The sequence below is a fragment of the Branchiostoma lanceolatum genome, chromosome 2 (assembly GCF_035083965.1).
Source record: "Branchiostoma lanceolatum isolate klBraLanc5 chromosome 2, klBraLanc5.hap2, whole genome shotgun sequence".
In the NCBI taxonomy this organism is placed as follows: domain Eukaryota; kingdom Metazoa; phylum Chordata; class Leptocardii; order Amphioxiformes; family Branchiostomatidae; genus Branchiostoma; species Branchiostoma lanceolatum.
In genome coordinates, this window is record NC_089723.1 from 5,880,834 (window position 1) to 5,907,472 (window position 26,639).

Here is a 26,639-nt window from a genome sequence, read left to right on the forward strand (position 1 = left end):
TGGGATTATACTGTATAAGGCACAAAGCCATGGTATAACTTATATAAGATGTGGGTAGTAAATCTAAGGCTGAAACCATTTATGTACTTTGAAAACCACCTGAGAACTGGATGTACGTTTGACGTCATGCAAAACTGCCAGATGGTGCATGGTGTTTCCTAAAGCCAAATGGTGATTACATAAACAGGCTGACGCATACAGAATATTTCTATACTTTGTAATAGTTTACCACGTTAGTTTCACCATGCGAAAGTTGCGATTGATTTCTATTATTCTGTGATTTCCGCTTATAGATGGTTACACCAATCCTAAGAAGCACCTCTACAAAAATTATCCAATTCAGCCAGTTGTGGCTGCGACTTTTTTTTCTGTATCTTATCATGTTGATAAAATAAACCATTCATTTATTCAGCGACCAAAATAGGACTTGCATAACAAATAGTTTTATAACTGGAATATGATGCAAGATGTCGGTATTTTTTAAAAGACAACAAAACTCAGAAAAACGTTCTTTTTATCTATGAAATTCACTGCGTGATGTGTCAAATGTTTGGTTGTTCAGCAGGTTAATACAGCCTCTAACAGAAAGAGGCTGTAACAGTATTGTAAACCTCTAATTTACACTCCTGAAAAGTTCTCCTACAGTTTTTGAAGAGCACTGAATCTCAAGACAAAAAACACAAGGTCACATAAAATTTGGATACAATAATCATCAATTTAATATTCTTTACTGTGTACAATCCATTTTTCTTAACAGCTACTTTTCTTTTCATGATCAGAACCATTTTAATGTGCACGTGTTGATCCTATGATTGGCAATATGACTCATACTTTGTAATACTCTTGTACATAAAATGAACCAATAATGGCTTCTCCATGTTGGTTTAATTAAATAAGGTTTTGTTAATTACACATGTTAAGATCTGGTGCAGCAAGTCCGGAATTAGTTCCTGTATATTCATATATCATGTATATATATATATATTACAACCTGAAATTTATTTCATTTCATATGAATGCCACAGATGACCTAAATTACTCTCATCAAATACAGTGTTCCTCCAGTCCAAAAATATTCACATTCCATATTCTGAATGAAACATTAAATTTTGCCTCCCCAATTCTTGTGGAAAGATATATTTTCAATTCTAACCTTGCTGCATCTCAGACATTCTTTTAACCAAGGCATTCTCTATGGTACCCTCTTGGTACAGAGATGGTAATTTAGAGTAACAGTCTTGGATAAACGGGGTATTTGATTAAAAGAAATTACATATCATATATGCTGTACAATTTAGAATTGTCAAGATACCGGCACAGAGATGGTAGCTTTAGAGTAACAGTTTTGGATAACAGGATATTTGATGAAAAGAAATCACATATCAAATATGCTGTACAATTTAGAATTATCAAGATAGAATGTACTTTTGACAAGCAAGCCGCCAACTAGATCCAAACCATTCCAAAGCCAGGGATCTACAAAGTCCTCACTGCATCAGTGCATGTCAATTACATGTACATAGCTAATGGAACAAGGAGGGATTGTGTATGTTTGGGGTGGGTAAAAACATGGAAGCAGGTTGGTGGTTAGTAACGGTGCGGTCACATTCAACATAAGATTTTGATGTTGTAGGATTTTCAAGCAAGCTGTGACAGAGGCAAATATCAACTGACCAACGAGGATCTCAGACGGCCTTTTCGGTAACAAGACGGCTGAATTTTGTAAGACTCTTACACGACTACCTCAAGAATACCCTCAGTTTGCAATTGTATGATCATACAATGAATGCGATCCAGCCCTCATCATCTATTTTCTTGTGTCAACTTCCTTGTCATGTCAACTTTCTAAAAGCTTCCTGTCTACTTCTTGGTATGGAAAAATTCTTGTTCAGAGTACTGTAAATGCAGAAATGTTTGCGTTGGTTTTATGTTTGCGGTTGTCGCGGCAACCGTTTCACCACTAACATAAAACCATCGCGAACATTTTTGTCCAATACTGTAGCAGTATGTGACTATAATGCTTTCGTGAATGCTCCATTTTCGTTTTAGCGCGAAATAAAAACCATGCAAACTTAAATGCATTTACAGTAGCTCTCTCAGAGGCAGCGCGGGAAGTGTAGAGTTGACCCTGTTGACCCAGAAATTGGCGCAGGGCGCGTGGTACTGTCGTCCGCCGTAGTTCAGCTTGTTGCAGTCGTCCTGGCGGTCGAACGCCTTGCTGCGGGAATCCACGCTCAGCAGGCACACCCCGCAGGCTAGCTGGGCGTCGCTGATGCCGGGTTTCAGCGCGCCCGTGCTGAAGTCCAGCGACCCTGGTTCAGGCTGGGAAGACAGATTATTTATTTATTGGTTTGGCTGTTCAGCACGCACAGCCAGGGCTGCCCAACTTAATCTCCAAGCACATCTCCACGGGGCGCCGAAAATCGTATTTGCTAGCCAGAGAAGCTCCAGTCAGCCAGAGAAGCTCCAGTCCGCCCTGTAGTAGTAAACCCGTAGGGGCGGACTGGAGCTTCTCTGGCTGACTGGAGCTTCTCTGGCTAGCATATATGATTTTTGGCGCCCTGTGGAGATCTGCTTGGAGATTATGCCCATTTGGCAACTAGCCTGTTGCTATTACAGAGGGCTAGCCCTACTGACAAAGACAGGACATTACAATAGAATGTTGACAATAAAGAGAGATTCCACAATAAATCTCTTCGTACATTGAATGATATTGGTTTTAGTAAGAAAGATGAGGAAACAATCAAGTACATGTATCATCTTTACTGTATCATCCCCTTTCCACTAAAGGTTGAAACTACTGAGAGACCAAACGTTTGGTTGATCAAAAAATTTCATAGACAACAATTTTTTGTGTATTTTGCTGTCTTCTAAATAATGCTTTTGCACCATTTATCATATTTCAGTTATAAAATCAAGAGTCATACATTCAATTTAGTCACTCAGTGATTGCAGTCTAGTGGAAAGGCACCATTAACTGACAACAAACTTTATTTTGGTAAAGAAACAGCTTCAAATTCCCTCTAGCCCAAGTCAATAACTTCCCCCCACTCTCCAATTCTCAGTAGCATTCTAAAAATTTACTAGCCATGTCAGTAGAAGTTAAAGGTCTAAACACTGAGCGTAGAGAGGAAAAGAGAAGGATGAAAATGAACTCCTTAGTGAAAACAATGCAGTATTTTTACTGTGATGTAGCTTTTTTACACCATTCAAAATTCATTACTGTTGAACACTTTATAAACCTGAAAAACTTTTAAACCTATTTCAACATACTATTAATAGTAAAACACCACACTCACCACAAATTGAGCCTTTTCACAGATATTTTCAGAAGACGAGAGAGAGAAAGGGAAGAAAGAGCATAGACACAGTGAAGAGAGCACATGTTCACACCAGCAAGGATAGATAAAGACATAATGACAAAGTTTAAGACTTTGTTCAAGTTGGTTGATATTCTCACAACTGCACTGTACACTAAATTTTCTTTCACATTTTAGTTTTTTACTATTCTGTATTACATATAATTATTCACTGCAGAAATATGAAGATAAAGATATGACATTGCCAGAATTGCTTGCCAAAATCATACCGGTATATCAAACCAAGGACATTATATAGGATAATGTAACACTAGTCAGTTCAAATCCGAAAGTTCAGTTTCCAGATATCAAGGCGGCCATCTTGGAATTCGAATTTTCCAACTTTTTTTCTACTGAGTTTACAGTTCAGTTTCATATATCATTTGAAAGAGCATGATGTCCCACACATTATGGAGCCTTTAATTTGGTCTTAACATGGAAAGCTATGAAGATATTTCTTTTAGAAAGTTGCCCAACCCATACTATCATTAGTTGGACCTGGCGACACAATACCACCCCAGACCTGGTTAGACTTGGCCCATACTGGCCTGATAGTGGACAGACAATGATCCACCCTAATGAATGCCATGCATATGAGTAGAAAATTAGTCCTTCCATTCAGTTGAATACACTTGCATAATCACCAGATTTCCAGTACAATGGGCGGGCTTGAGTTCAATGGGCTTGGTGATTAGAGGTGTCATTGCCCACTGTGACAGGAACAATTAGCCCACAATTGTTTGTAAAAACCCAGGTGAACTCAATACTGCTGGATATGTACTGACCTAGGAGTACATCGTTCACATGCATTTTCAATCAATCATATCTAAAGTTGTGAACATCGCTGACTTATAATTTTTACATGACTACATTCATGATGAAGAGAGCTTTCAGCTTATACCACACTTATAGGCACAAATCTGATATTGCTGAAGATTCCAAATTGCTTCTGGATTTCCCAATTTGAACTGACCAGTGTTATGTCCTTGATCAAACTACAATCATATATTTACTATTTGATCCAAACAATGCATTACACCGCATTATATAAAAGCCAAGATTATTCCTCTGAGATTTAGACTGAGAATGTTTGTATAGAACTGCTATGGTAATTAAACCTGGTAACATACCATGATTGGGCTGGAAGTAAGGAAAGCACTCAGGTTATTCCAGACCAAGTCTATCTCCTTCAGTAGTTGATGTAGGTCTGCAGTACCACAACCTACAGATAGAGGCCACCACTGAATCAGTGATAAACTTCACACCATACACAATACAGTTTACTGTAATAGTATAACAACATATGTTACAATAGCAGCTGATACATGTACATACAGTTTCATGTATTAGATATTTGATCTTTGATTTGAGAAATTACATATCATATATGCTGTACAATTTAGAATTATCAAGATAGAATGTACTTTTGACAAGCAAGAAATATGACCTAAACCAGGTCTATCTCTTTCAGGATTTGACTTAGATCTGCAGTACCACAACCTACAGATAGAGAGCATCACTGAATCAATGATAAACTTCACACCATACACAATACAGTATCAGCAGCTGTTACCTGTACACACAGTTTCATGTATGGATATTTGATTCAAAGAAATTACATATCATATATGCTGTATAATTTAGAATTATCAAGATAGAATGTACTTTTGACAAGCAAGAAAAACTACCAAGACCTGCATGGTCTACTAGTATCTCTTTCAGAATTTGATGTAGCTATGCAGTACAACAGCGTACAGATAGAGGGCATCACTGCATCAATAATAAACTTCACACCACACACAATACAGTATCAACAGCTGCCACATTGTAAGAAATCTAATACTGGTGGCTTAATCCCTGAATAAAAGCAAGGCCTCAAAATTAATTTTCAGGAATTGGTGCACATAAAATAGAGTAGAATGTCAGCAAAACCACATTAAAAATCTTGCTGTCTCTCTTCAGAGCTTGATTCTGTAATTCTATAGCTAACATCAAAATTTAAAAAAGCAATACTTACTGGCAGATCTCATGCCAACTGTTATTCGGCACACTACTCTGTAGATCTCGATCACTCCTGGGAAAAGTAGCATCAAAAGAGTGACAATGTTATGAACAATACATGTACATCTCAGTGTTACACTATATGTATGTATACATCTGGAAGTTCTATAACCTGCTTCTTAAAACTTGAGTAAGGGAAAACAAGTCCCTTTAATTCGTGTTTACAAATACAGAATCTAGTTTGATGTCTCTTGACTGAAAGCTGGGATTGCACTCTCCGTGACTCTCGTTAAGTACACTGTTTCTCATTGGCTACCAAACAGAGTGGCTAGGTTAGCGGACATGAGATCGAGAGGTCATGAGTTCGATTCCTAGCGTTCCTGACTAGACTGTGTTCTTGGAAAAGGCACTTTACACCACCCAGGCACAAAATGGGACCTAGCTTCTGTTGGGGAGGTAAAAGCTGGTGGAAGGAGAGGGATGGGCTTCGCCTTCCAATACCGTGCCTAGACAACCACTGCCCCTAAATCCTCAAAAGCTATGGGACTACTGTAAATGCAGAAATGTTCGCGGTGGTTTTATGTTCGCGTTTTTCACAGTAAGCCCTTTGCTGCAGACTTAAAACCACCACGGAAATTCTTTTCCCTCCTACCCCCTTGTCTACTATTGTCTCAAACGCAAACTTAAAACCACTCCATTTTCTTCCTACCGCAAAATTAAAACCACGCAGACTTAAATGCATTTACAGTACCTTTACCTAACCAAGACAGCAAAGGCCCACATGTTCCACTCACCCCTGATATAGTCCGACCCCTGTACGGACTTGATGACCTCATTGCACACAGAAGAACTGCTGATGTCGTTGAAGATGTTATTGGCGTTCCTTATTTCCTTCAGACATGACTCCAGGCACCTCTTCCACTCATACTCATGTCGCTCATTGTCCTGTACACGATGAAAGAGAAAACAAAGATGAAAGAACTACAAGTTACTGAAAAAATAGTACAAATTGGAAGATCTAGAACATAAGAAAAAGAAAGAAACCACCATAGGTTGCTGTTGTTCCTTCTGATATGGTTTTTCATTAGCCAGGTGTCAAAGTCAAAGTTCCTTCCCGCACCGATGGTGCATAGGGCGACGCCCATCTCTGATTCAGTAGCCATTGGGCCACACAACTTTGTGCAATCACTACAGCAGGGGACTTATCCACTGGTAGTGGTGTGTGTTTAACTTCTATACTCTTTCCCAAATGCTGAGTGCTAAGCAGAGAAAGCAGTATGCACCATTTTTAGAGTCTTCGGTATGACCCGGCCGGGGATCGAACTCACAACCTACCGTATGCAAGGCAAACATTCTACCCACTAGGCCATTGCACTGCTATTGTCATACATGTACATATAATTCATGACAAACGTAATGTCCAGCATGTTGTGGTAGAACCTTAGGGCTTCTTTTTGTAACATCTCTGGTGTTCGAGTTCTAAATGTAGGATCATGACATGAGGCACCTTTTAGTGAGCTTCCTGGATTCGAAACTTACCAAACCTGGCTAATGAAAGAACCATAACATGCTAGGAAAATAGTAGAAATTGGCCAAATAGACTGAATGATATGTCAGAGGACCAAAGGAGTACAGTTTGTAACCTATGGAGTCTGGTAGAGGCAACATTACTCCAGCATAGAACCTAACTGGTTCAGAAATGCAAGATTATATACTAGTCAAGCTACATAGTCATATACAAATGTGCTAGTATATACATGTATATCTGGGTAGAGTGGGTGATCTGGCAGAATCATCAGTTCTAACAGGTAGAGGTCTTGATTGGAGTAACACATACATGTACATGTAAATGCATGTGTTTTTCAATACATATATTGATAATACTGCTATTGTCATGTCTGTTGCATCCACCACATATATATTCAAATAAAACTACAAAAATATCTGATATGACATACAAAGGTCAATGAACATTGTATAAACAGATTAAGCAAGGATTCAGGGGAACATGCCTCAAAATTAAAGATAGTAAAGACTGAAAAATACGGACCCAGTTGAGTACCAACCTGGCCATTCAAACACTTTTCCTCAGATATACTAGTTAGATTCTGAGGCTGGAACATTATCTCTTTTCCAAAGTAACGTCTCAATGTATTTCTAAAACTCATGACTCAAACAAGCTACTCTGCCAATGTAAACATTTAACCAGGACCCTTCCTGTGTTCTAAACAAATCAGATATTGATTTTTACCAGATCAATGCATTAACTTATAAACCCCATTCATAGCCCAAGCTTTTCAAAATGGAAGGTGTTTGCCCCAAGCTGTTGCAAACAGAAGCCCAAAGGTACTACCACAACGTATTTGTGTCTGTCAATTATATGAAACCTGGCTAATGAGTTTTGTTTTGGTGCTTTTGTTCTGCATAACTGCCTTTTGGCGTAACACAACCAGTTTTGTACAGTAGGTACAAGCTGCATAAAACCAGACAGTAAGGTTTGATCCACTCCCCGGGAATGGATCCCCACTATTTTGTGTAAGTGTGGTGGGTTCTTTAACAAGATTTAAGTGTGGCTCTCCTCAAACACGTGACCTCCGGCTTTACTCCCATCTAATAGAGGATGTCCCTAACCAAAGCTAGGAAGTTAAATGGGTTTAGAATGCTTTTCCCAAGGGCACAACACAGGGATATCCCTGTAGCTCAACTAGCAGCAGCCTCACAGTTCCAATAAGTTGATAACTGGGAGAACCCAATTCAATCCTGGGAAGGGCATCTCGGTTGAGGCTGCACCCATCTTTTGGAAGGGGCGTAAAATGGTGGTCCCGTGTTTGAGGAGGTACCTCGAACACGATAAAGGGGAAGGGCACGCAACCCCTCCCTGTAAAAATATACCCTGCAACACAAACAGCAAGGAAACTTGCTGCCCTATGTGCCACTAGGAACTACAAGTATGTGTTACTGTAAATTAAATGCATCTAAGTTGGTGTGGTTTTTATTTCACGCTAAGAAGAAAATAGAGTGCTACAGTATAAATAGAAAATAGAGTGCTACAGTATTGGACAAAATTCACATACTGCTACAGTATTGGACAAAATTACACTATTGCACATAAAACCAGGGGGTGTCCCTGTGGTGTGGTGGTTTGCGCCTTCTGCCCCTCACCACATCTGGTTCAAATTACTTGGACCAGAAGGACTGGGGTTCAAGCCCCGGGTAGGACACCTCTGGACAAGAGGCGCATTGAGTCATACCAAAGACTTTATAAAAATGGTACATACTTCTGAAACAGTATGGAAGTTAAACACACTTCACTGCCAGTGGACTAGCCCCCTGCTACAGTGATTGCACCACAGTGTGACCCAGGGCTATGAAACGGAGACGGGCACCACCCTATACATCAATAATGGTGTGGGAGGCTTTTAACTTTTAACTTAACATGAACCACCACGAACATTTCTGTATTTACAGTATCTCACCTCCACAGTGCTGGACATGCCTGAGTACCTGTCCCTGATGTACAGAGGAGAGCTGTCGGCTACAGGTTTGGTGGGAACACTGCTGGCCAGGACAACTGCACCGGCATACTTGCCTGTCAGAAAAATGAACTCTAATCACTCACTGGAGTACATGTGTTACATGAAATTTATGAAAACATATAAAGTCTCATTTATGTGTTACTCCGTGTGTAAACTCTAAAAGAAACCGTAGAAACCGTACCTAAAAAATGAACGGCTGCATGAACGTGACTGTGTTTATATCGGTGGGAAATTCCCTTTTAGCAAGCCCGACTAGACTGATCTCAAGCATCAAACTGATGAAAGCTTGTTTGTAACTGAAGAAATTAGCAGGTAAAGTTCGGCAGCCGCGCACGAGGTCGGACGTGCACAGCCCTGCATTTTGGCCATGGGTGATGTGGCCTAGGGCTTACAGCTGGAAAGTGCCTTTTTTGGGTGTAGCTAAGTGCAGTTTGTAACTGTTATAAACAGAGATTTGATGTAGTGAAAATGTTGGCAATTTTTTTTACATGATCTAGGGTACATATTCTCAACATAGAATGAATAACATTGGTACATTTTCTTTAGCTTCATTACGAACACGCCCATGTAAAACACGTACTGTATTATAACATGTAAGCCTATGGGGCGAAAAAAATGAGACCATAAGAAAGCCAAAGAAAACAAATCAAAACTGTTACATGTATCTGTTACTCATCCATTACCAGTCCAGGTCTCAGCTATACTTGAGAGTTCAGAGGTCATTAAACTTTATGTACAGTTTGCATGCTATAAGATGACATCTATAACTTCATTAATGCAAAGCAAGACTATGCTACACACACCTCCTTCCTTACTTCCTACAGAAGGGCCAGGACCACTTTCTGCAGTGCTGAAGTCTCCAAAGTCACCTTGCCCCCCTCCCGTCTTTTCTGCAGCGGAATTGAAGTCACCAAACTCATCCTCCCGTGGAACAGTCTTATTTGCACTCTTCAAGTCCGACAGATCGGTCAAGTCTCGAATCTGCACCGATTTTTTGTCAGTCTGTATCGAATCAAACAGTGATGACGGTAAGGATGTTTCACTACCCCCTGATTGGCTAATTCCCATTGACCAATCAGGCAGCTTTGACTCAGGATGGCTGATATTTGCAGGTTGTTGTCCAAACACTGGTGTATTACTTTGCACTGGCTCAGCAAAGCCTCCAAACGTCTGGTTTACACTTGAGGAGGTTAAACTACCAAGATCACCTCCAGTACTTGTAACCGGCCCTTTGAAATCTCCGAAAGGAGACTGTTTCGAAGAAGAGCTCCACGAGAAATCCCCAAACTCATTCTTGCTCTCAGTTCCCTGTCCACTGCTTTGCTCCTTGAACATGTCATACTTGTCAGAACCAGTAAGAGGAGCTGCTGTGCTTCCTAAACTGGCAAAAGCACTGAACTCCCCTGTGGCCTTTGTTGCCTGGCTGTTGAACAGCCCTGTGTCCTTCCCTAGGATTGGTGGCTGAGCTACACTTATGGAGCTAAAGTTTCCAAACTCTTCATCTTTACTAGTGGCTTCAGTTGAGGTCATTGCTGGCAGCTCAAGGCTTCTAACAGACTGTGTATCCTTCTCGCTACCTCCTGTCTTCTTAGACTCTGCAGAGGAAAGACTACCAAACAGGTCTTCCGGTGGCTGACCTTCCCAACTCCCCAGCTCTCGGAATATTCCGTATTTGTCCGAGTCCTTGGAGGCGTCTGTGCTTCCAATCGACGTCAGGCTTTGGGTGTCCTCGGAAATGTCCTTGAAGACTGAGTATTTGTCTGAGGCGTTATCGTCCCCGCCCATTAAGTCAGAGGACTGTTGGAAATCTGCGAAGTTACCGTCTCCTGGTGGAGTAGACTTTCCAGACTGGACGAAATCGGCAAACCCAGACAGACTCTCTGTCAGCTTCTGTCCCGAGCTGGACTTTTTCAAATCTGACGTGGACGCAAAGTCGCCGAATTTGTCCGCATTGCCGCCGTCCTGTTTTTCCCACACGTTGGAATCTGCGGACTTGAAGTCGGCGAAATCGTTGAAAGACTTCTTCCGTATGTTGAAGATGTCTGATGAAAGGGGAGGTGTGGGTACGGATGGTTTGGAAGGCAATGTAGGGGGCGCTGCGGCAATGTTTTCATCCTCAAACCCAGCTAGGTCAGGTAGAGCCTTGTTATGATGGGTGGAGAGAGACTTTAGGAACGCTGGCACGGGGGCAGGGGGTGGGGCAGCCTCAGAGGCAGACTTGAAGTCTGCAAAGTCATCCCCTTCTGTTAAACCACCTGTACTGTGGGCAGCTAAACCTGCAGGGAATACACGTTCAATAGATTATATTCTGTCCAACTATTCACCAGAATACACAGGAAGACACATTAAATGGGTGAAATCTACCAAAATACAGCATGCTTTGATTGCAGGTTGCTATATTTTGGCATAACATGATCTACAGTATTTAAGGCCCCTTTTGGGAACAAGAAAATTATTAAGAGAAAATCATTAGAAAACACTATGCAATCCTGGCCCAATGCCATGTTTGATATCATAACTGATGACTAGTACAAAGTTTGTTAAGCAGGGTTAGGTTTAGGGTTCAACAAAATATAGCAACCTGCAATGTTTACTGATGAAAACATACTGCATTTCTGTAGATTTCACCCTTCTTTATGTGTATTCTGGCACATTCCAGTGTATTCCTGTAAATAGTCAGACACCTTATATTTGGGGAATAGCCATCCAAACTGGGAGGATCTGAGGTCTGAGTGGCATCTGGGTGAAGGGGAAATTATTGATTCTAACGCTTTATCTATACTACAATGGAAAAAGTAACTAACCACTTTCCAGCATCTGAAAGATAACATTCCTATGTTAGTAAAAGTTAAGAGTGCTGCAGCTACATGTTTTGTACCTAGTGCCTGAAATTTGTGTCACCAAGATTTAGCTGTAACACTATAATAACACTAGGGTGCCCCATGCTGGGTTAGTAAGTTGCTATAGTATATGTAATAATGTTTGTTAAGTGCTGATGACGAAAATAAGGCAAGTTTAAAATTAGACTGTCTTTTATCTAAAATACGAAAAATGTAATATGGACTGCATGCAAAAAAAGAAGAAACTTTCCATGGGTTGGATGGAGATCTGGAAACAGCGAACAGAAATCTTAAAGGCTGACAAGTGAAAATGGGAATTTAAAAGTTAAGATGTAAAGAGGAACCACATATAATGTACCAAACAACGAAAGAAAAGTATGTTTATGAAGCTTAGACGAAAATTAAAGGGTACCAAATACAATTTACTAAACCACCTAAGAAGAGGTTGATGAAGGTTAGACATCCAGGTAAAGAATACCTAAAGACAATTCAATCTCTACAACTGGGTAAGAATTGGAGATTACTTCCGGACATTTCCAGAGACATCCATCACTCTTCTTCAGCGTCACTTAAGCTCCTAGTGATGGTGAAGAAGAGTGATGACTGTCACTCAAAATGTCTGGAAGTTATCTGAGACTTTTATCCAATTGTAGAGATTGAATTGTCTTTAAACACCTAAGAAAAGCTTTGAAATAGATTTTAGAGCTGTTTGTATCCATAGCAACAATCACCATAGAGACAAGCTGGGTCTTCTAGCACTCTCCACCTGGGCACAGATAGACGTGGGGAGGGGGGCACAGACAGATGTGGGGAGGGGGGCAGTACCTGTGTTAAAACCAGACCCGTGGGAACTGAGTGAGGCTGAATCCTGTGAATCGGAACCCATGTACGCCCTAATGGCGCCATACTTGTCAGGATAGTCAGAGGACGTGTCTGTGCTTCCTGTTGGGCAATGGGAGACAAAATGGTTGATTTGTTCCTTATATACATAAATTGTTGTAGCTGCAGTGTCAATTCTAAACCTGTACAGCATTTTATACTACATGTACTTTCCCAGTCCCACCACCTTTAACAACATTTAAAATCATATACTGAATACTATTGTACAACGTTTCTGAAACACCCATCATGCAAAGAGATTAGGGGACCATGGAAAAAATACTGTTGATCAAAAACAAATCTAGGATATTGGAGTTTTCTTTTTCACAACCAATAAATCTTCACCTTCTGATGTTTCGGTGTCTTCAGAGATTCTGATGCTTCTTGCCATGTATAAGTAGCCGATGTAGGTGGCGCTTTACTCCAGTCAGAAGCTCTGAAGAAGGTGTCTGACAGACACCAAAACGTCAGCAGGTGACGATCTACTGGTTGTGAAAAAGAAAACTCCAATATCCTATGTTCTACCAACCTGATGAAATTATTTTCGGAAAAAAACAAAACTACCTTTAGTAAATGGCATGTCAACAAATCTAAAACAAATTCCAAGGTTCCTGAAAATTCTAGTTTCGAAACTAATCTATATATTGAAACTAAAAAAAATGTGTATCTAAATAACTATAATCTATATTCATCAGATTAATTGTTTGATGCAACACTTTTATCATCTTGCCACACCTACCACTGGACTGTGAGTCCTCTGTAGGGGGTTTACAGACGACGTATTTATCCCCCTGGTTGGAAGAGCCCACACTGCTGACTGAGGGGGAGGGGGAGGCTGATCCTGACGGTCGGAGGACTCTGCAAAAAGAGGAACACATGATATGTCAGTGCTATGTATGAATGTATGTAATCCTACACAAATATTGAATCCTTTATGTATGTAACCCTACACAAGTATCTAGGTACAGTAGTGCACCGGCGGTCAAAAATTAGGTGTACAAATTCAATTTTGGGTGCATAGAAGTGCACATGCCCACAGTATTTCAAGGCCTCATGTGTCAGTGAGGTTTGTGCATTTCCCATCTTCGTCCTACATACAATTTTTCAATATGTTCTTGTTTTAGTCTGTTATCAATGAAAAGTAAAACAAGTCAAGGGCTGCCTCCAAACTGTGTACTAGTCTATTTCTTTACAACACATTAAAGTTAGCTGAAAGAACTTGAAAAATAGACCGCACTTGGGTGAAGACTTAGGGACATTATTGTTTTGATACACCTTTGCTACTGATGAGGAAAAGGTCAAATGTTGGGATGAAGTTAAAACAACGGAAAGATGACCCACAAGTATATAAAAGAAAATTATCAAGTAAACTTCATATGTGAGGTATAGCGTATTAGACTATGTTGGATTGAATGACAGAAAACAAAAGGTAGTTTACTAACCCTTGAGGCAGTGCAGGGACGGACACTCCTGTAGTAAAGTCACCAAACGACCCTACAGCAACATACACAAAAGATGCTTGTGTCTTCAAGTAACTCATATTTCTCATCACTTATCATGGGTGACCATGTAATGTGTACATGTACTACCTTTGTAGAGTCCTTCAAGGGGATTTGTAAATTTGTTTTTGTTTGTAAATTCGAATAGCCGATATACCACCAAAGGCATAACACAGAAGTTTTGTACAGTAGGTACAAGCTGGATAAGACTGAACTGTAAGATTCATCCGAACTCTTTTTGATAAGTGTGGTGGGATCTTTATCACGCTCAGGGATTAACATGCTCTCCTCAAACAAGAGACCTCCGCTTTACATCCCAGCCGAGAGGATGTCCCTAATCAAAGCTAGGGGCTCATTGTCATCTAGCTGAGTCGAGTGGGAAAACATCGTTTATATCTTCATTCCAAAGGGTACATTGGAGCCTCTTAGGGACTTGAACCCAGAACCTTTAGATTCTAAGTCAACAACTTTAACCACAAGAGCACCTTGCCACTGGGTTAAACAGTTAAAAACTGGTCCATGTAGAGAAAACACAATATTTTACCAGAAGAAGGTCTTGGAGCTTCTTGGAAGTCTGCAAAGTCATCATCACCTCCCATCATGCCTTGCAGTTGATCAGTCTTCCCTAGAGCACTCTGGGATACGGGCGGCACTGTTCCCATGGTGCCCGGGGGCATGGGCACTGCAGGGGGTCCTCCCAGCATGCCTTGTGGTCCAAAGGATGAAGACCTACCCTTTGGCGGAACCAGCAGGTTTTCGTCCAGTTTTGGTACGGGGGGTTGTTGGACAGTGTGCAAAAACTCCAAAGTAAGAGGACCAGCACCAGTCTGGAACAAGAACATGTTCAAACATGGTAAGAACTAACAGGGAAACAGGGGCAAAAGAGGGCGTCTAATTTCTTTGTTATTTCATTATAGGGCATCCAAAAGATGCATGATGCATAGTTAGCTAATACCCTGATGCATCTTGAGTATAAATCTAGGAGTATAACATGTACACAATGTCATCAAACCAGGTTTTCTCTTGTTCCCTTTTGAAATGAATGTTCAAAACTTCAATGTAGACAAATGTAGACAGTGTAGACAATTTAGGATAGTTCAATAGGAGACTAAGTCAAGACAAGGTCGTCTGCCAATAAGTCAATTAGCTCATGTTGTTTGAGTACAGGAGCTAATATTGTTTGTGGGGGGTGCGGGGGCTCTAACCTTCTTACTTAATGAACTACATGTAGTACTATTTTTCTACTCTTTTGAATATTGTTCCCAGGGCTAACACTTTGTAATAGCCTTCGGCTAGTTAGGTAGCCCTGGCTGTACTTTTTTACAGCCAAATAAATCAATCAAATCGAATCAACTACATGTACATTGCTCTATACTAGAGCTGTGCACTGGTACACTGTACGATAGAGTACCGGGTACAGTCAATTAGGCACAGGTCCAAAATACCTGAACCCTGGTGATACTAATGAGGTCAAGCCTGACTCAGGGGATGGCTAGTTTGACAGATAAAATTACTGTGAAATTACCGTGGCAGTGCAACAAAGCCACATCTATACTATACTCCAGCACATAAAACACATTTGCAAGGATGGAGTCAAATTTTAATCTGTGTTTTCATCAAAATAATACCTAGCACAATTGAATATTATGTTGTTACCAGTTCAAACATGCTTTTGTCCTTATTGAAATCTACCACTTTCTGATCAAGTCGTTTAGGTACAGGTTCAGGTCCGGACCTGTACCTAAACCCGTGTACCTGTACATGTACCTGTACCTAAAATTTGTTTAGGTACACAGCTCTACTCTATACATACCTGAGCTACAGCGATGAGTCCCAGTATGAGGTACAGCTCCTCCCTCATGAGAGTTCCAGGTACAGTCCTGTTGGCCATGGCCCACAGCTGGCCCAACACTTCCTTCGGCAGACTGCTGGACACCAGGATGGGATACAGGAGCCTGGTCTCTAGTCCCGCTTCAGTTGTCACAGACTCCACAACCTTCCTGTAGGCTTCTGTAGGGGGAGGAGAACAGATACACGCAGCAGGACATTTCAGTACAAACAGAACTGGAAAATACACCTTAAATTTACCTTAAAGTCCCCTTCTTTAGTTTCCAGTACGAGTGGTCAAACATACAATACTGTAAATGAAGAAACGTTCACGGTTTTCACGAACTTTTCTTCCTACCACAAATTTAAATGCATTTACAGTAACTGTGTTGCATAATTACAACAGCTTTAGTAAGAGCCAATGACAAGATTTGTTATTTAAAAGTAAGCTTCCCCAACCATGTGCAAGCACGTCCAACCCCCAGATGATGGGGAACAGAACACGTTAAACCGGATAGTGAGAGAGTGATCATGAGTGGTTATCTTGGTATCATGTCCAATACATATAACACAGTCTCCATACCATAAAGCTATCTCCGCCTCCATAATCTAAATCCTTTGCATGATATGTGGCATGTATTAGGAGCTTGAAAAATCTGTGCAAAATACTGCAGAAAAAACAACGCTTCCAACAATTTATCTTTTCTGTATTTTCTTCAGAAGAAAGAGCTTTTTTGATCAAAACATGGACATCATCACCCAACCCAGGTGTAAAATCGGGTATATTATGTGTGGGTCACGACACCAGCAATAGCTGCCTGTGTTCCACGTGTATTGCACTGTTGCAATTCTGATAAAATCAAATCAAATCAAATTACTGCCAACTATGAAATTATACATCATATTTGAGACGAAAGTCTGTGGCTGGTCCTAACCTGGGACAGCTGCATCATTCTGACACCACAGTGGAAGTGTGGGGGACTGAGCTGTCACTGGTGCTGCAACTGCTGGGGAGCCTGGGGTGGTGGAATCAAACATGATAATACAATAGCAACACAGACACAAGGGATACACACAGCACTTGACACTTCAGCCAAGGATAGGTGCCAAAAAATGAATTTCGAGCCCTGGATATTCTTTTTACGGTTATGAAAGGTAAAGATACAGCGGTCAAACCTCAGACTGAGGACGAAGCATAATCATAATAATGCCTTTTTTTCTTTAGCTAGTACTAGTGCAATGCTGCTTTGCTATATTTATCCAAGAATCCCTACTCTTCTCAATAAGTGTGTTGGGTTCTTTTACGTGCAGGGGTTTGACGCTAGAGGCTAATACCTGAAGCTCCCTCATATACGGGGCCGCTGGCTTTATGTCACCATCCGAAATGACGAATGCAATCCCTTACAACATGTTTCAGCTGTCATGGCTGTGTAAGGTGATACAAGTAATATCTACCTAGCTGTGCCTCTGCCATCTGTGGAGCCTGTGGACTCTCCACAGTGAAGATACCAGAGAAGCTTGAGGCGTTCCAGTCCCGGGCCTTCTGACTGGGGGTGGCGGTCTTGTTGATGGTGGGCATCCTGGGAGGGGCGGCCTTCTGAAACGCCTTCTTAGGTTTATCAGGTCCCGTCAGGTCACATGACTCGAGCATCATAGACTGGAGATTGGGTCCTGGTGTGATATGGATTCATTGTTCAAGGCATCCAGAGCATTTTATGAGGCTTGAAACTTCGATTAAAAACTTCAATTTCTAGTCATTCCTACACATGGTAAGTTTCAATAACACTGTACCATTACATATCGACATCAAAGGAGCAAAGATACGATGTCGTTGTGTGGTGAGAACTGATAGAAAATCCAAGCCCTAAATAGACTGATTCTGACTCTCCATCACAATTAGCGGTTCGACCAATGAGTGACTGCATGTCCGTCAAATATTTGCATCTTTATGTTTTAATTTTGTATTTCTATGGTTTGATGGAGGTGGGCGGGACTATGGTGCATACACAAAATATTCATGTGCCTAAAACATTGAAGTGTAATTTATCAACAACAAACCTTGCGGTCCGATGTCTTGAGGCAAGGATGCGTGGCCCACAGGTTCTACCACTGATGTAATCTGTACAGGGGGTCCCCCTCCCTGGGGCTGACCTTGGGGCTGACCTTGGGCTGGCCCTCCGAGGAAGGCACCAAAGTCATCATCCCCAGTGTTGGTTGGAGGTGTCATGGCCGCTGCTGGGAGAGGTGCACCATGGGAAGGCGGGGTCAGTCCCGGTGCAGGACCGCCAAAGTCAGAAGTAGATGCTGGCATACTGGGAGAAGTAACTACTGAAAACACATCAGTCAGATATAAATCACTACCTATCATACGAAAACATGTTTTTCTCTAGCCTCCACCAGGCTTTTCTAATAAGGGATCATGGATTGTAGAATTCGGCAAAAATAGGATACTGTAATTCACTTTATCTTCACGGTAGCAAAATTTCATGGTGTAAGGAAAATGGACATTTTCACTGAAATTTAACCTAGCAGTGGCAAGTGATTTACAGAACGGTTGTGTGAAGGAATCATAAATAATTACAACAGGTTTTTCACGGTACAGAGGTGACTGTGAAAACAGTGAACATAAAGTGACAGTGAATGAAACAAGAACTACCGTATTTCCTGTTTGGATAAATTTTACTATTTTTCAGCTGGCAGAGACTAGTTATTTTCAATGTTCTTCTTCTCTTATAAAAACATCATTCAGTTTGGTATCATTTGTACATGTATAGGAGTAACCGTTATTTGACTACAGAAAAGTAAGCATTCCGGAGGATAAAATTCAATGTGAAAAATCTGTGTGTCTCTACCTTGGGCCTTAGGTGATGGGCTTCCTTTAGTGACATCCAGAGCAAACCCCTGGACAGCGCGGCCAAACATGGAGTCAAAGTTAGCCCCTCCCTTTCCCATGGAGGCGGTTCTCATGGCACCAAGTCTCCTCTTCTGCTCCTGGAACTGTCTCTCTTTTCTTTCCTTCTCTTCTCTCTTCTTCTGTTCTTCCATCATTTTCTGTTGCTGCTCTGCAAATTTTCTATATGAATCAAAACGGAAATTAGAGGAGAATACAAATTAAAGTTATATGATTTATGACTGATTAATGACAGAGACAAAACAGATTTCTACCACATTTCTGGCCTCGAAATCAACTTTTTCCCTATATTGTCCCTGAATTGTCCTGAAGATAAATTTCAATTGTCCCGAAGTGAAGATGGACTGTCCCAGCCTATTTTCCAAGACACAATCCATAGCATGTGAGATGGCTCAAATATTGGCGGCTTTCCTTCAAATCACGAAACCTTCCAAACAGCAATATCTACTGAGCACACTCCGAAAATACCAGAATTTTCTGCTTGTCCCAAAATTTTCCTGAAATGTAACTTGAATTGTCCCGAACTCAAATTCTACTGTTCTCGGGACATTTGGACAATGTTAATTAGGTCCAGACCTGTACCAGGACAGAAATTTGGCTGTTGGGACTGAAAAAAATTCCTTACAAAATATCTGAATTTCATGACATGAAATTGACAAAAATTGTATTTTTGTAAGTTTGAAATGACAGATTTAACAATGAATATTAGCAACACAGTCCCCCAAACAGTGAGTGGACGAAAAAAATTGAAAGCTGGAGACAGCCCTGATTTAGTCATAGACAAAAGCTATAGCAATATTCAACAAGCATTGGTTAAAAAATTTCCTAAAGTTTCTGCAACATTTTGACTTACTTCTGCTGTTCAGCGTAGTTTTTCTGCATCTCTGGGGAGTAGGCATATCCTCCACTTACAGGGACTCCGAACTGTGAAATATAAACAGGAAAATATTCATGAAAAAGACTATTATAAACAGGCCCCAGAACTGAGTCAGCTTACAGATGCTATTTATGTGACAGAGACTGCCATTCTCGTATACGGCTGTTTAGCCATAGCCGATGCTGTAGGGCTGACAGAGGCCGTATATATTTTACAATAAAGATACTACAACTACAAGCGTTCACCTGCTGTGGCATTCCACCAAACTGTGGCGCCATCCCTGGTACAGGGCTTCCACGAAACCCTGGAGCCATTCCATGCATCGGTGCTGCCATCTGGCCAGGTACCGCTTGTCCCATCATGCCTTGTGGTACTCCCATCATGCCCTGTGGCATCGGCCCAACTCCCATCATTCCTTGATGTGTGGGAGTACCCATCATACCTTGCTGTGCCATTTGCTGGCCTGGAAACATATTGAAACCTAGGATAGCAAGAAGTTGATGTCTTTATTATTATTAATCATAGAGTTTGTTACTGCAGTGAATAAAGAACTACTGTCAATGATTATGTTTAGAATCTAAACTTTTATATGGTGTAGCAGTTCTGCCTAATTACTGTAAGTACAGAAATGTTTGCGGTGGTTTTATGTTTGCGGTTTTCGGGGCGACTGTTTCACTGCGAACTAAAAGCCACCGCAAATATTTCTGTCCAATACTGTAGCAGTATGTGACAATAGTGCTGCCGCAAACTTTAAACCTCTGCAAACACTCCAGTTTTGCCTCAGCGCGAAATAAAAACCATGTGAACTTAAATACATTTACAGTAACCCTAGGAAGCAACATCTGTCTGAATCTGAGACTGAATAAGTTGCCATTTTCACTTGACTTGAGGCCTTGGAACTTTTTATCACAAAGAATTCAAAGTACATCAAGACAATGATGGCGACAATGCAAGATGGCAGAGTAGTAGAGAACTGGTCACAAAGGTCATCAGACGCATCACGCAGACATTGTAATCCCAAACAGCGTATTGATCCATTCCCAATATCTTGATTAAACTGTAATGAAATGGTCTTCTGGCATGATTGAACGAACCCCTAGCGCTCAGGCATAATCAATTTGGCCTCCACCAAGCCTTCTTACGGTATCATGGATAATAGATCTCAGCAAAATTATGAATCATAGGCATATGATGTGAAACAATATGAACAGTGGGCCTGGCAAATAATTTATTCTCCCAGCGTAAAACTACAAGGGATGTCTCTGTGGCTCAACTAGTAGCAGCCTTACAGTTGAGTTCCTGGTTCTAATAATTTGCTAACAGGGGCCCCGGTACAAGTTCCGGGGTCAGGACATCTCGGTTGGTGCTGCACCCGTCTTTCGGAAGGGACGCAAAAAATGAGTAGGATTCCGTGTTCGAGGAGGTGCCTCGGAAAGTGGAGGGCTAGCAACCTCTCCCTGTAAAAATCTACCCTGCTACTGAAACAGCAAGGAAACTTGCTGCCCTATGTGCCACTAGACATTACAAGGATCTCAACAAACGAATGATAGCCAGCATAATTGGTCTAGTAGACAGGAGACTATAGGATTTGTAATCAAGTTACTAGTAGTCGTCTGACTCACCTGGTCTCGGTGCCCCTCCCCCTCTGGGAAAATTGGGATTTCTAGGGGAAAGGAACGCATAAAAACACATGAAATTGTTTCCTGGACATCTAGATATCGTGTTCTTTAGCGTACAGTTGTTAATTTCCAACAAAATGGGATAGAAATCACCAAAACAGGAAAATTAAACCGACGTCGGACGAAAACCTACCCAGCAGACGCCATCTTGGATCGAAGTGCATCCTGGGTAACTAACCTGTTGGATTGCGACATTCAGAAATGGAATTTTTGGCGACGCTTCAGGAGCGCGCCAAACAGGTATATTATGTACATGTATTTTATAGTAATAGTTCCAAAGAATTCCGTTTATCCCCGCTATCCCGGGTTAGTATTTCTGGAATGTTACCCACAGGCGCAGTAGTAACAAGCCATGTTTCTCGTCTGTTGCTGCTTCTTCCAATTAGCAAAAGGAAAGAAACTTAGACATCAACAACACAAGAACTTAATGTTGTAAGATTCCATGGGAGGTCAGATAAGAAAGAAAGAAGTAAAGGCGAACATCGACATTACCTTTGCAAAGAATTTTAATTTTTGGCTATAATTTTGGTAGCGATTGTATGTGTTTGTGTGAACAAGAAGGCCTGGATGGTTTGTCTTCATAATTGGTACGTGGGTAGGTCGTGATGAGACCTGGAAATAGATTTTGGATCCCCTGGCAGCTTGTTACGGTACTGCAGCAGAACTTCCGGTTTTGATATCTAGTGTTCTGGTCGTGATTTTTGAGTGGTACATGTACTAGATAGCTCTTGCAATTGGGGCAGAGAATAAGTGTAGGTTCGGGTACTGGTAACTAGTGGCTTTTTTTGGAGCTGCAGGAGCAGGTTATGTTTCAGATTTTGAAAGAGAATAACTCAAGAAGGAATTGACAGATTTTCATGATTTTTTTTGTATGTAGATAGCTTGAGTGGTGATTTACGTAATAAGATACTAATTACGCATTATTATGCAAGAATCTACTTTGCATGATTAATGAGGTTTATAAGATGAACAGATGTTATAACAGCATTCAGCATTCAAACAGCTGTCACTTACTGAGACTGTGTATGCACATGTTGCAAATAAACATGTCATCATCATCATGTCTTTTTTAAGCATTTTCATAGCAAGCTATGATAACTAATACATGATATGATACTTGTACTAATAAGAAAACATATTTCTAAGCAGAAAGACAATTATTAATAAATGTCATACAAAAAGATCACAATGAATCCAGAATCTTTTTACAACTTCTCTTCAAAATCATCTCCTTTATTCCATTAAGCACAAAAAAATTCCCCCTTCATATGAAGAATTACAAGATAGTAATGATACCACCATCATAGAAAATATCGTTTTCATGCATTTCTAGAGCAATCTACAATAGGAAATACATGATATCATATTGTACTAATAAAATGCATTTCTTTACAGATTTCTTAGACCTTAAGAAAGTCATAACAAATGTTGTTAAGTCATAACAAATGTGGTTAAGTCATAACAAATGTTGCAAAGTCATAAAAAATGATACACTGGCCCCTGATACACTGTTGGAGATAAACAACACCAGGTTTGGGCATGACGGAAGTTAGTTTCCGCCGAGTAACAAACATGTTACATGAAAAGATGACAACAAACCCGTTATACTTTTACATAATTTTTGTCAGAGATGATGACATTGTACGCTTACTTTTCCAGAGATCATATTATCTGCATCTTTATGCTAAACAATATACATGTACTTTCATTTCTAAATCTGGATATATACAGGTCTGAGTATATATATAAAGAAAATAATCACCAAGTAACACACTTGTATTTCTTACGTCCTTTGGTTCTCCTTTCATGAAAAGTAAAAAAAAGGATATAAAGAACAGAATCAAGACTACCAATGGCATCACCTCAACTGACTTGACCAGTTTGTCTTGTATTTTCCATGTTGTGTCCATTTAGTATCATCCATCAAAAGTTTAAGTAAAAAACAAACAAAAAATGAACTAGAATGTTTACTAATTTGTGTCCTCACGCCATCATGTATAAATGCACAGATCAGCATGATTTGTTGTTTCTTCGGGTGTAACGAACGTTAGAGACTTGTAAAATTGTCAAGGGCAGAATAACTGCAAAGTTTCACATGTGAGGTTTTTGACCAGTGTGTTTGGCCATGTGCTTCTTCAAATGAGACCGTTGTGCCGCTGAGTAACTGCAAAGCTCACATTTGTAAGGTTTCTCGCCAGTGTGGGTAGCGATGTGCTCCTTCAAGTGAGACATCCGTGCTGCAGAATAACCACAAACCTCACATTTGTAAGGCTTCTCACCAGTGTGGGTAGCGATGTGCTGCTTCAAGTAAGACATCCGTGCTGCAGAATAACCACAAACCTCACATTTGTAAGGCTTCTGACCAGTGTGGGTAGTCATGTGCCTCTTCAAGTGAGACCTCTGAGTTGCAGCATAACTGCACATTTCACATTTATGAGGTTTCTCACCAGTGTGGGTTGCGATGTGCTGCTTCAAGACAGACATTTGTGCTGCAGAATAACCACAAACCTCACACTTATAAGGTTTCTCACCAGTGTGGGTAGCGATGTGCTCCTTCAAGTGAGACATCTGTGCTGCAAAATAACCACAAACCTCACATTTGTAAGGCTTCTGACCAGTGTGGGTAGTCATGTGCCTCTTCAAATGAGACTTCTGTGTTGCAGCATAACGGCACACTTTACATTTATAAGGTTTCTCACCAGTGTGGGTTGTCATGTGCCGCTTCAAGTGAGACATCACTGTTGTAGAATAACTGCAAAACTCACACTTGTAAGATTTATCACCAGTGTGGGTAGCCATGTGACGCATCAAGTGAGACATTTGTGATGTAGAGTAATCACAAACCTCACACTTGTGAGGTTTCTCACCAGTGTGGGTACCCATGTGCCTCTTCAAATGAGATAATTGTGCTGCAGAATAACTACAAACCTCACATTTATAAAGTTTCTCACCAGTGTGGGTAGTCATGTGCTGCTTCAAATTGGACATTCGAGTTGCAGAATAACTACAAACCTCACATTTATAAGGTTTCTCACCAGTGTGAGTAGCCATGTGATGCGTCAAGTGAGACATTCGTGATGTAGAGTAATCACAAACCTCACACTTGTGACGTTTCTCACTAGTGTGGGTAGCGATGTGCTGCCTCAAACTGCTCTTCCAGGTTGTAGAAAAATCACACATCTCACATCTGTATGGCTTCTCAGCAGTGTGTGACCTCATATGAACCTTTAAGTATTTTTTGGTGACTGCAGAGTAGTCGCACTGTGTGCATTTGTACGGCCGATAGTTACTGTGTTTTGCCATGATGTGATGTTTCAGGTTGACTTTTTGTGCAGTGGAATAGTCACAGGCGGCACACTGAAAAGGTCTCTCACCACTGTGAGTTGCCACAGGTCGATCTCTCTTTGTTTGTTTACTTTTACCCGCTGCGTGTGACATTCTAAGGTGCCGTTTCATGGCGGACATCTTGGATTCCTTGCATTGATGTTGTTGCTCACCACTGTGAGTCTTGCGGTGCAGTTTCCTTGTTCCCCCATGCCCATGGTCTGTTTCTGGACAGGTTTGTTTCTCGTCTGCTGCAGCTTCTTCCATCTAGCAAAGGGAAAGAAACTTTGACATCAACAACAAAAGAACTTAATGTTGTAACAAGTCTGCCATAAATCACAATGAAAATAAATAATATCAAGACATAAAACAGTGCACCACATACTGTAAATGCAGAAATGTTTGGGGTGGTTTTATGTTCACGGTTTTCGCGCTGAACTTTCAGCTCGAACTTAAAACCACCACGAAACTTTTTGCTCAACTATGACTGTAGCGATACTACTGTTTCAAACATGTAATTAAAACCAAAGCGAACACTCCATTCTCTCCCTACCGCAAAATGAAAACCAAGCAAACTTAAATTCATTTACAGTACCATAATAAGGCAGGGCCAGTCATGGCCACAGTGACACCCTGCAATGATGGTACCTTCCATTAATACAACATCATGTGTCCCCAGGTGGAAGACACCATCTCTAAAAATGGGTGGAGGAATGTTCTGAAGAGGCTCTTCCTTGCACCTGTTACAATGTGTGGCTTAGATTATAGTGTTTTTTTCAAAACAACAATGCTATTTGTACCCCATTAACTGCTGTATAATTTAATCTTCGTATCTTTGAGAAAAGGACATTACAAAGTAGTTGTTTGCTACTGTACCAGACTCCTGATACTTTAGTAAATTACTGTAAAACCATGAAGAAATGTCACAATGTCCACAAGTGAATCTTGTATCTAGTTATTTCGTTGGTGGTCTTGCAAACAAGTGGAGCTGAAATTTGGTCACTGACCAAACCAAAGTCTACTTGGATATACCACAGATATGCCACGTGTAACTCTGACAACCAATCCGCTTTTATTCGGCCTTTTGGAACCTCAAAATAACCCCCAAAAAATCTATCATTTGAGTAAAAAATGTTGGCACTGAACACTACATTCACTAAGGAGTTGTAAAACAAACTACAGTCTAACCTGAGACATAGCTTGCCCGCCAGAAATCTCTAGGAATGACGCCTCGTCGTCTGTCACGTTGGACGACATTTTTCTCAGCTCTCGTCGAACTTCCCAACTCCCGCCAAAACGTCACGGTGACGTCAGAGGATGACCCCTCTCAAAAGGTCAAGAGTCAAATACTTGGTACCCCCAATAACGACGCTGTATGTTAGAACGTATTTCAATGTACAGCCCATCTCACTGTGTAGTTGTACGTCCATCAAGAAATGCCCCACTTGTAAAGAAGCTGCTAAAATGTATTTTATGGCATTTTCAGAGATTGGGCATAAAACCTGGTTCTCCTGTTCTTTCAGTCACTGACGAAAGGCAAGTGTTCGAAACGTCTGATTTTTGTTTGTTTCAAAATCTATCCAGTTGCTTGAGTAACTGCTTTGGGCGTATCTTATTCCCTGGATCTAGCCTTTATCAACGTATTTCCTACACATTACATCCTAACCTCCTCCCGTATTAAAGGACAGAATGAAAAGTGCTTGTTATTATAGGGTCTTACAGGATTAGTTTAATATAGTAACAAGTAAAAACGCCATTCTGTAGTCGCCACGGCTATAGGGAAAGGTATATAAATGTTTGTACAATCTGAAGTCGTCAAACAGGACACACAACAAAATCTGACAGGCTTTCATTTGATAGCTTCTATTTATTGGGTGAACGCACTTTTCGCAGCGCAATCGTTTAAT

General features: G+C 40.8%; 2 protein-coding genes across 4 annotated transcripts; both read right to left on the reverse strand.

The window, feature by feature from the left end:
* Positions 1-627: 627 nt before the first annotated feature.
* On the reverse strand, positions 628-21,581 carry LOC136427254 (synergin gamma-like). 3 transcript variants are annotated; one of them, XM_066416060.1, is made up of 19 exons: positions 21,542-21,581; positions 21,352-21,392; positions 19,975-20,210; positions 19,706-19,776; positions 18,794-19,014; positions 18,000-18,266; positions 17,397-17,612; positions 16,877-16,957; positions 15,928-16,124; positions 14,659-14,941; positions 14,058-14,109; positions 13,355-13,473; positions 12,562-12,678; positions 9,700-11,172; positions 8,837-8,949; positions 6,155-6,305; positions 5,377-5,433; positions 4,490-4,581; positions 628-2,322 (listed from the first exon to the last, which is right to left on the reverse strand). In XM_066416060.1, exons 1-19 carry the CDS (start codon positions 21,553-21,555, stop codon positions 2,083-2,085), a joined length of 4,041 nt encoding a protein of 1,346 aa, XP_066272157.1. In that variant the 5' UTR covers positions 21,556-21,581; the 3' UTR covers positions 628-2,082. The 3 variants fall into 3 exon arrangements, with proteins under 3 accessions (XP_066272157.1, XP_066272156.1, XP_066272158.1); XM_066416059.1 differs by having other exon boundaries at positions 629-2,322; positions 18,000-18,269; XM_066416061.1 differs by lacking the exon at positions 12,562-12,678 and having other exon boundaries at positions 629-2,322; positions 18,000-18,269.
* Positions 21,582-22,907: 1,326 nt separating this feature from the next.
* On the reverse strand, positions 22,908-26,072 carry LOC136427262 (zinc finger protein 234-like). Its single transcript, XM_066416070.1, has 2 exons — positions 25,921-26,072; positions 22,908-24,999 (listed from the first exon to the last, which is right to left on the reverse strand). Exons 1-2 carry the CDS (start codon positions 25,987-25,989, stop codon positions 23,500-23,502), a joined length of 1,569 nt encoding a protein of 522 aa, XP_066272167.1. The 5' UTR covers positions 25,990-26,072; the 3' UTR covers positions 22,908-23,499.
* Positions 26,073-26,639: the final 567 nt, after the last annotated feature.

Bases quoted from the DNA above. Each gene is read 5' to 3' on its own strand.
- LOC136427254 (XM_066416059.1), bottom strand. The intron at 19,777-19,974 runs GTGAACGCTTGT...TATATTTCACAG, and splicing joins TTGGTGGAATGCCACAGCAG to TTCGGAGTCCCTGTAAGTGG. The intron at 12,679-13,354 runs GTAGGTGTGGCA...ATTGCCCAACAG, and splicing joins AGAGGACTCACAGTCCAGTG to GAAGCACAGACACGTCCTCT.
- LOC136427262 (XM_066416070.1), bottom strand. From the start codon at position 25,989: ATGTCGTCCAACGTGACAGACGACGAGGCGTCATTCCTAGAGATTTCT. The intron at 25,000-25,920 runs GTTAGACTGTAG...TCCCTTTGCTAG, and splicing joins GCGGGCAAGCTATGTCTCAG to ATGGAAGAAGCTGCAGCAGA.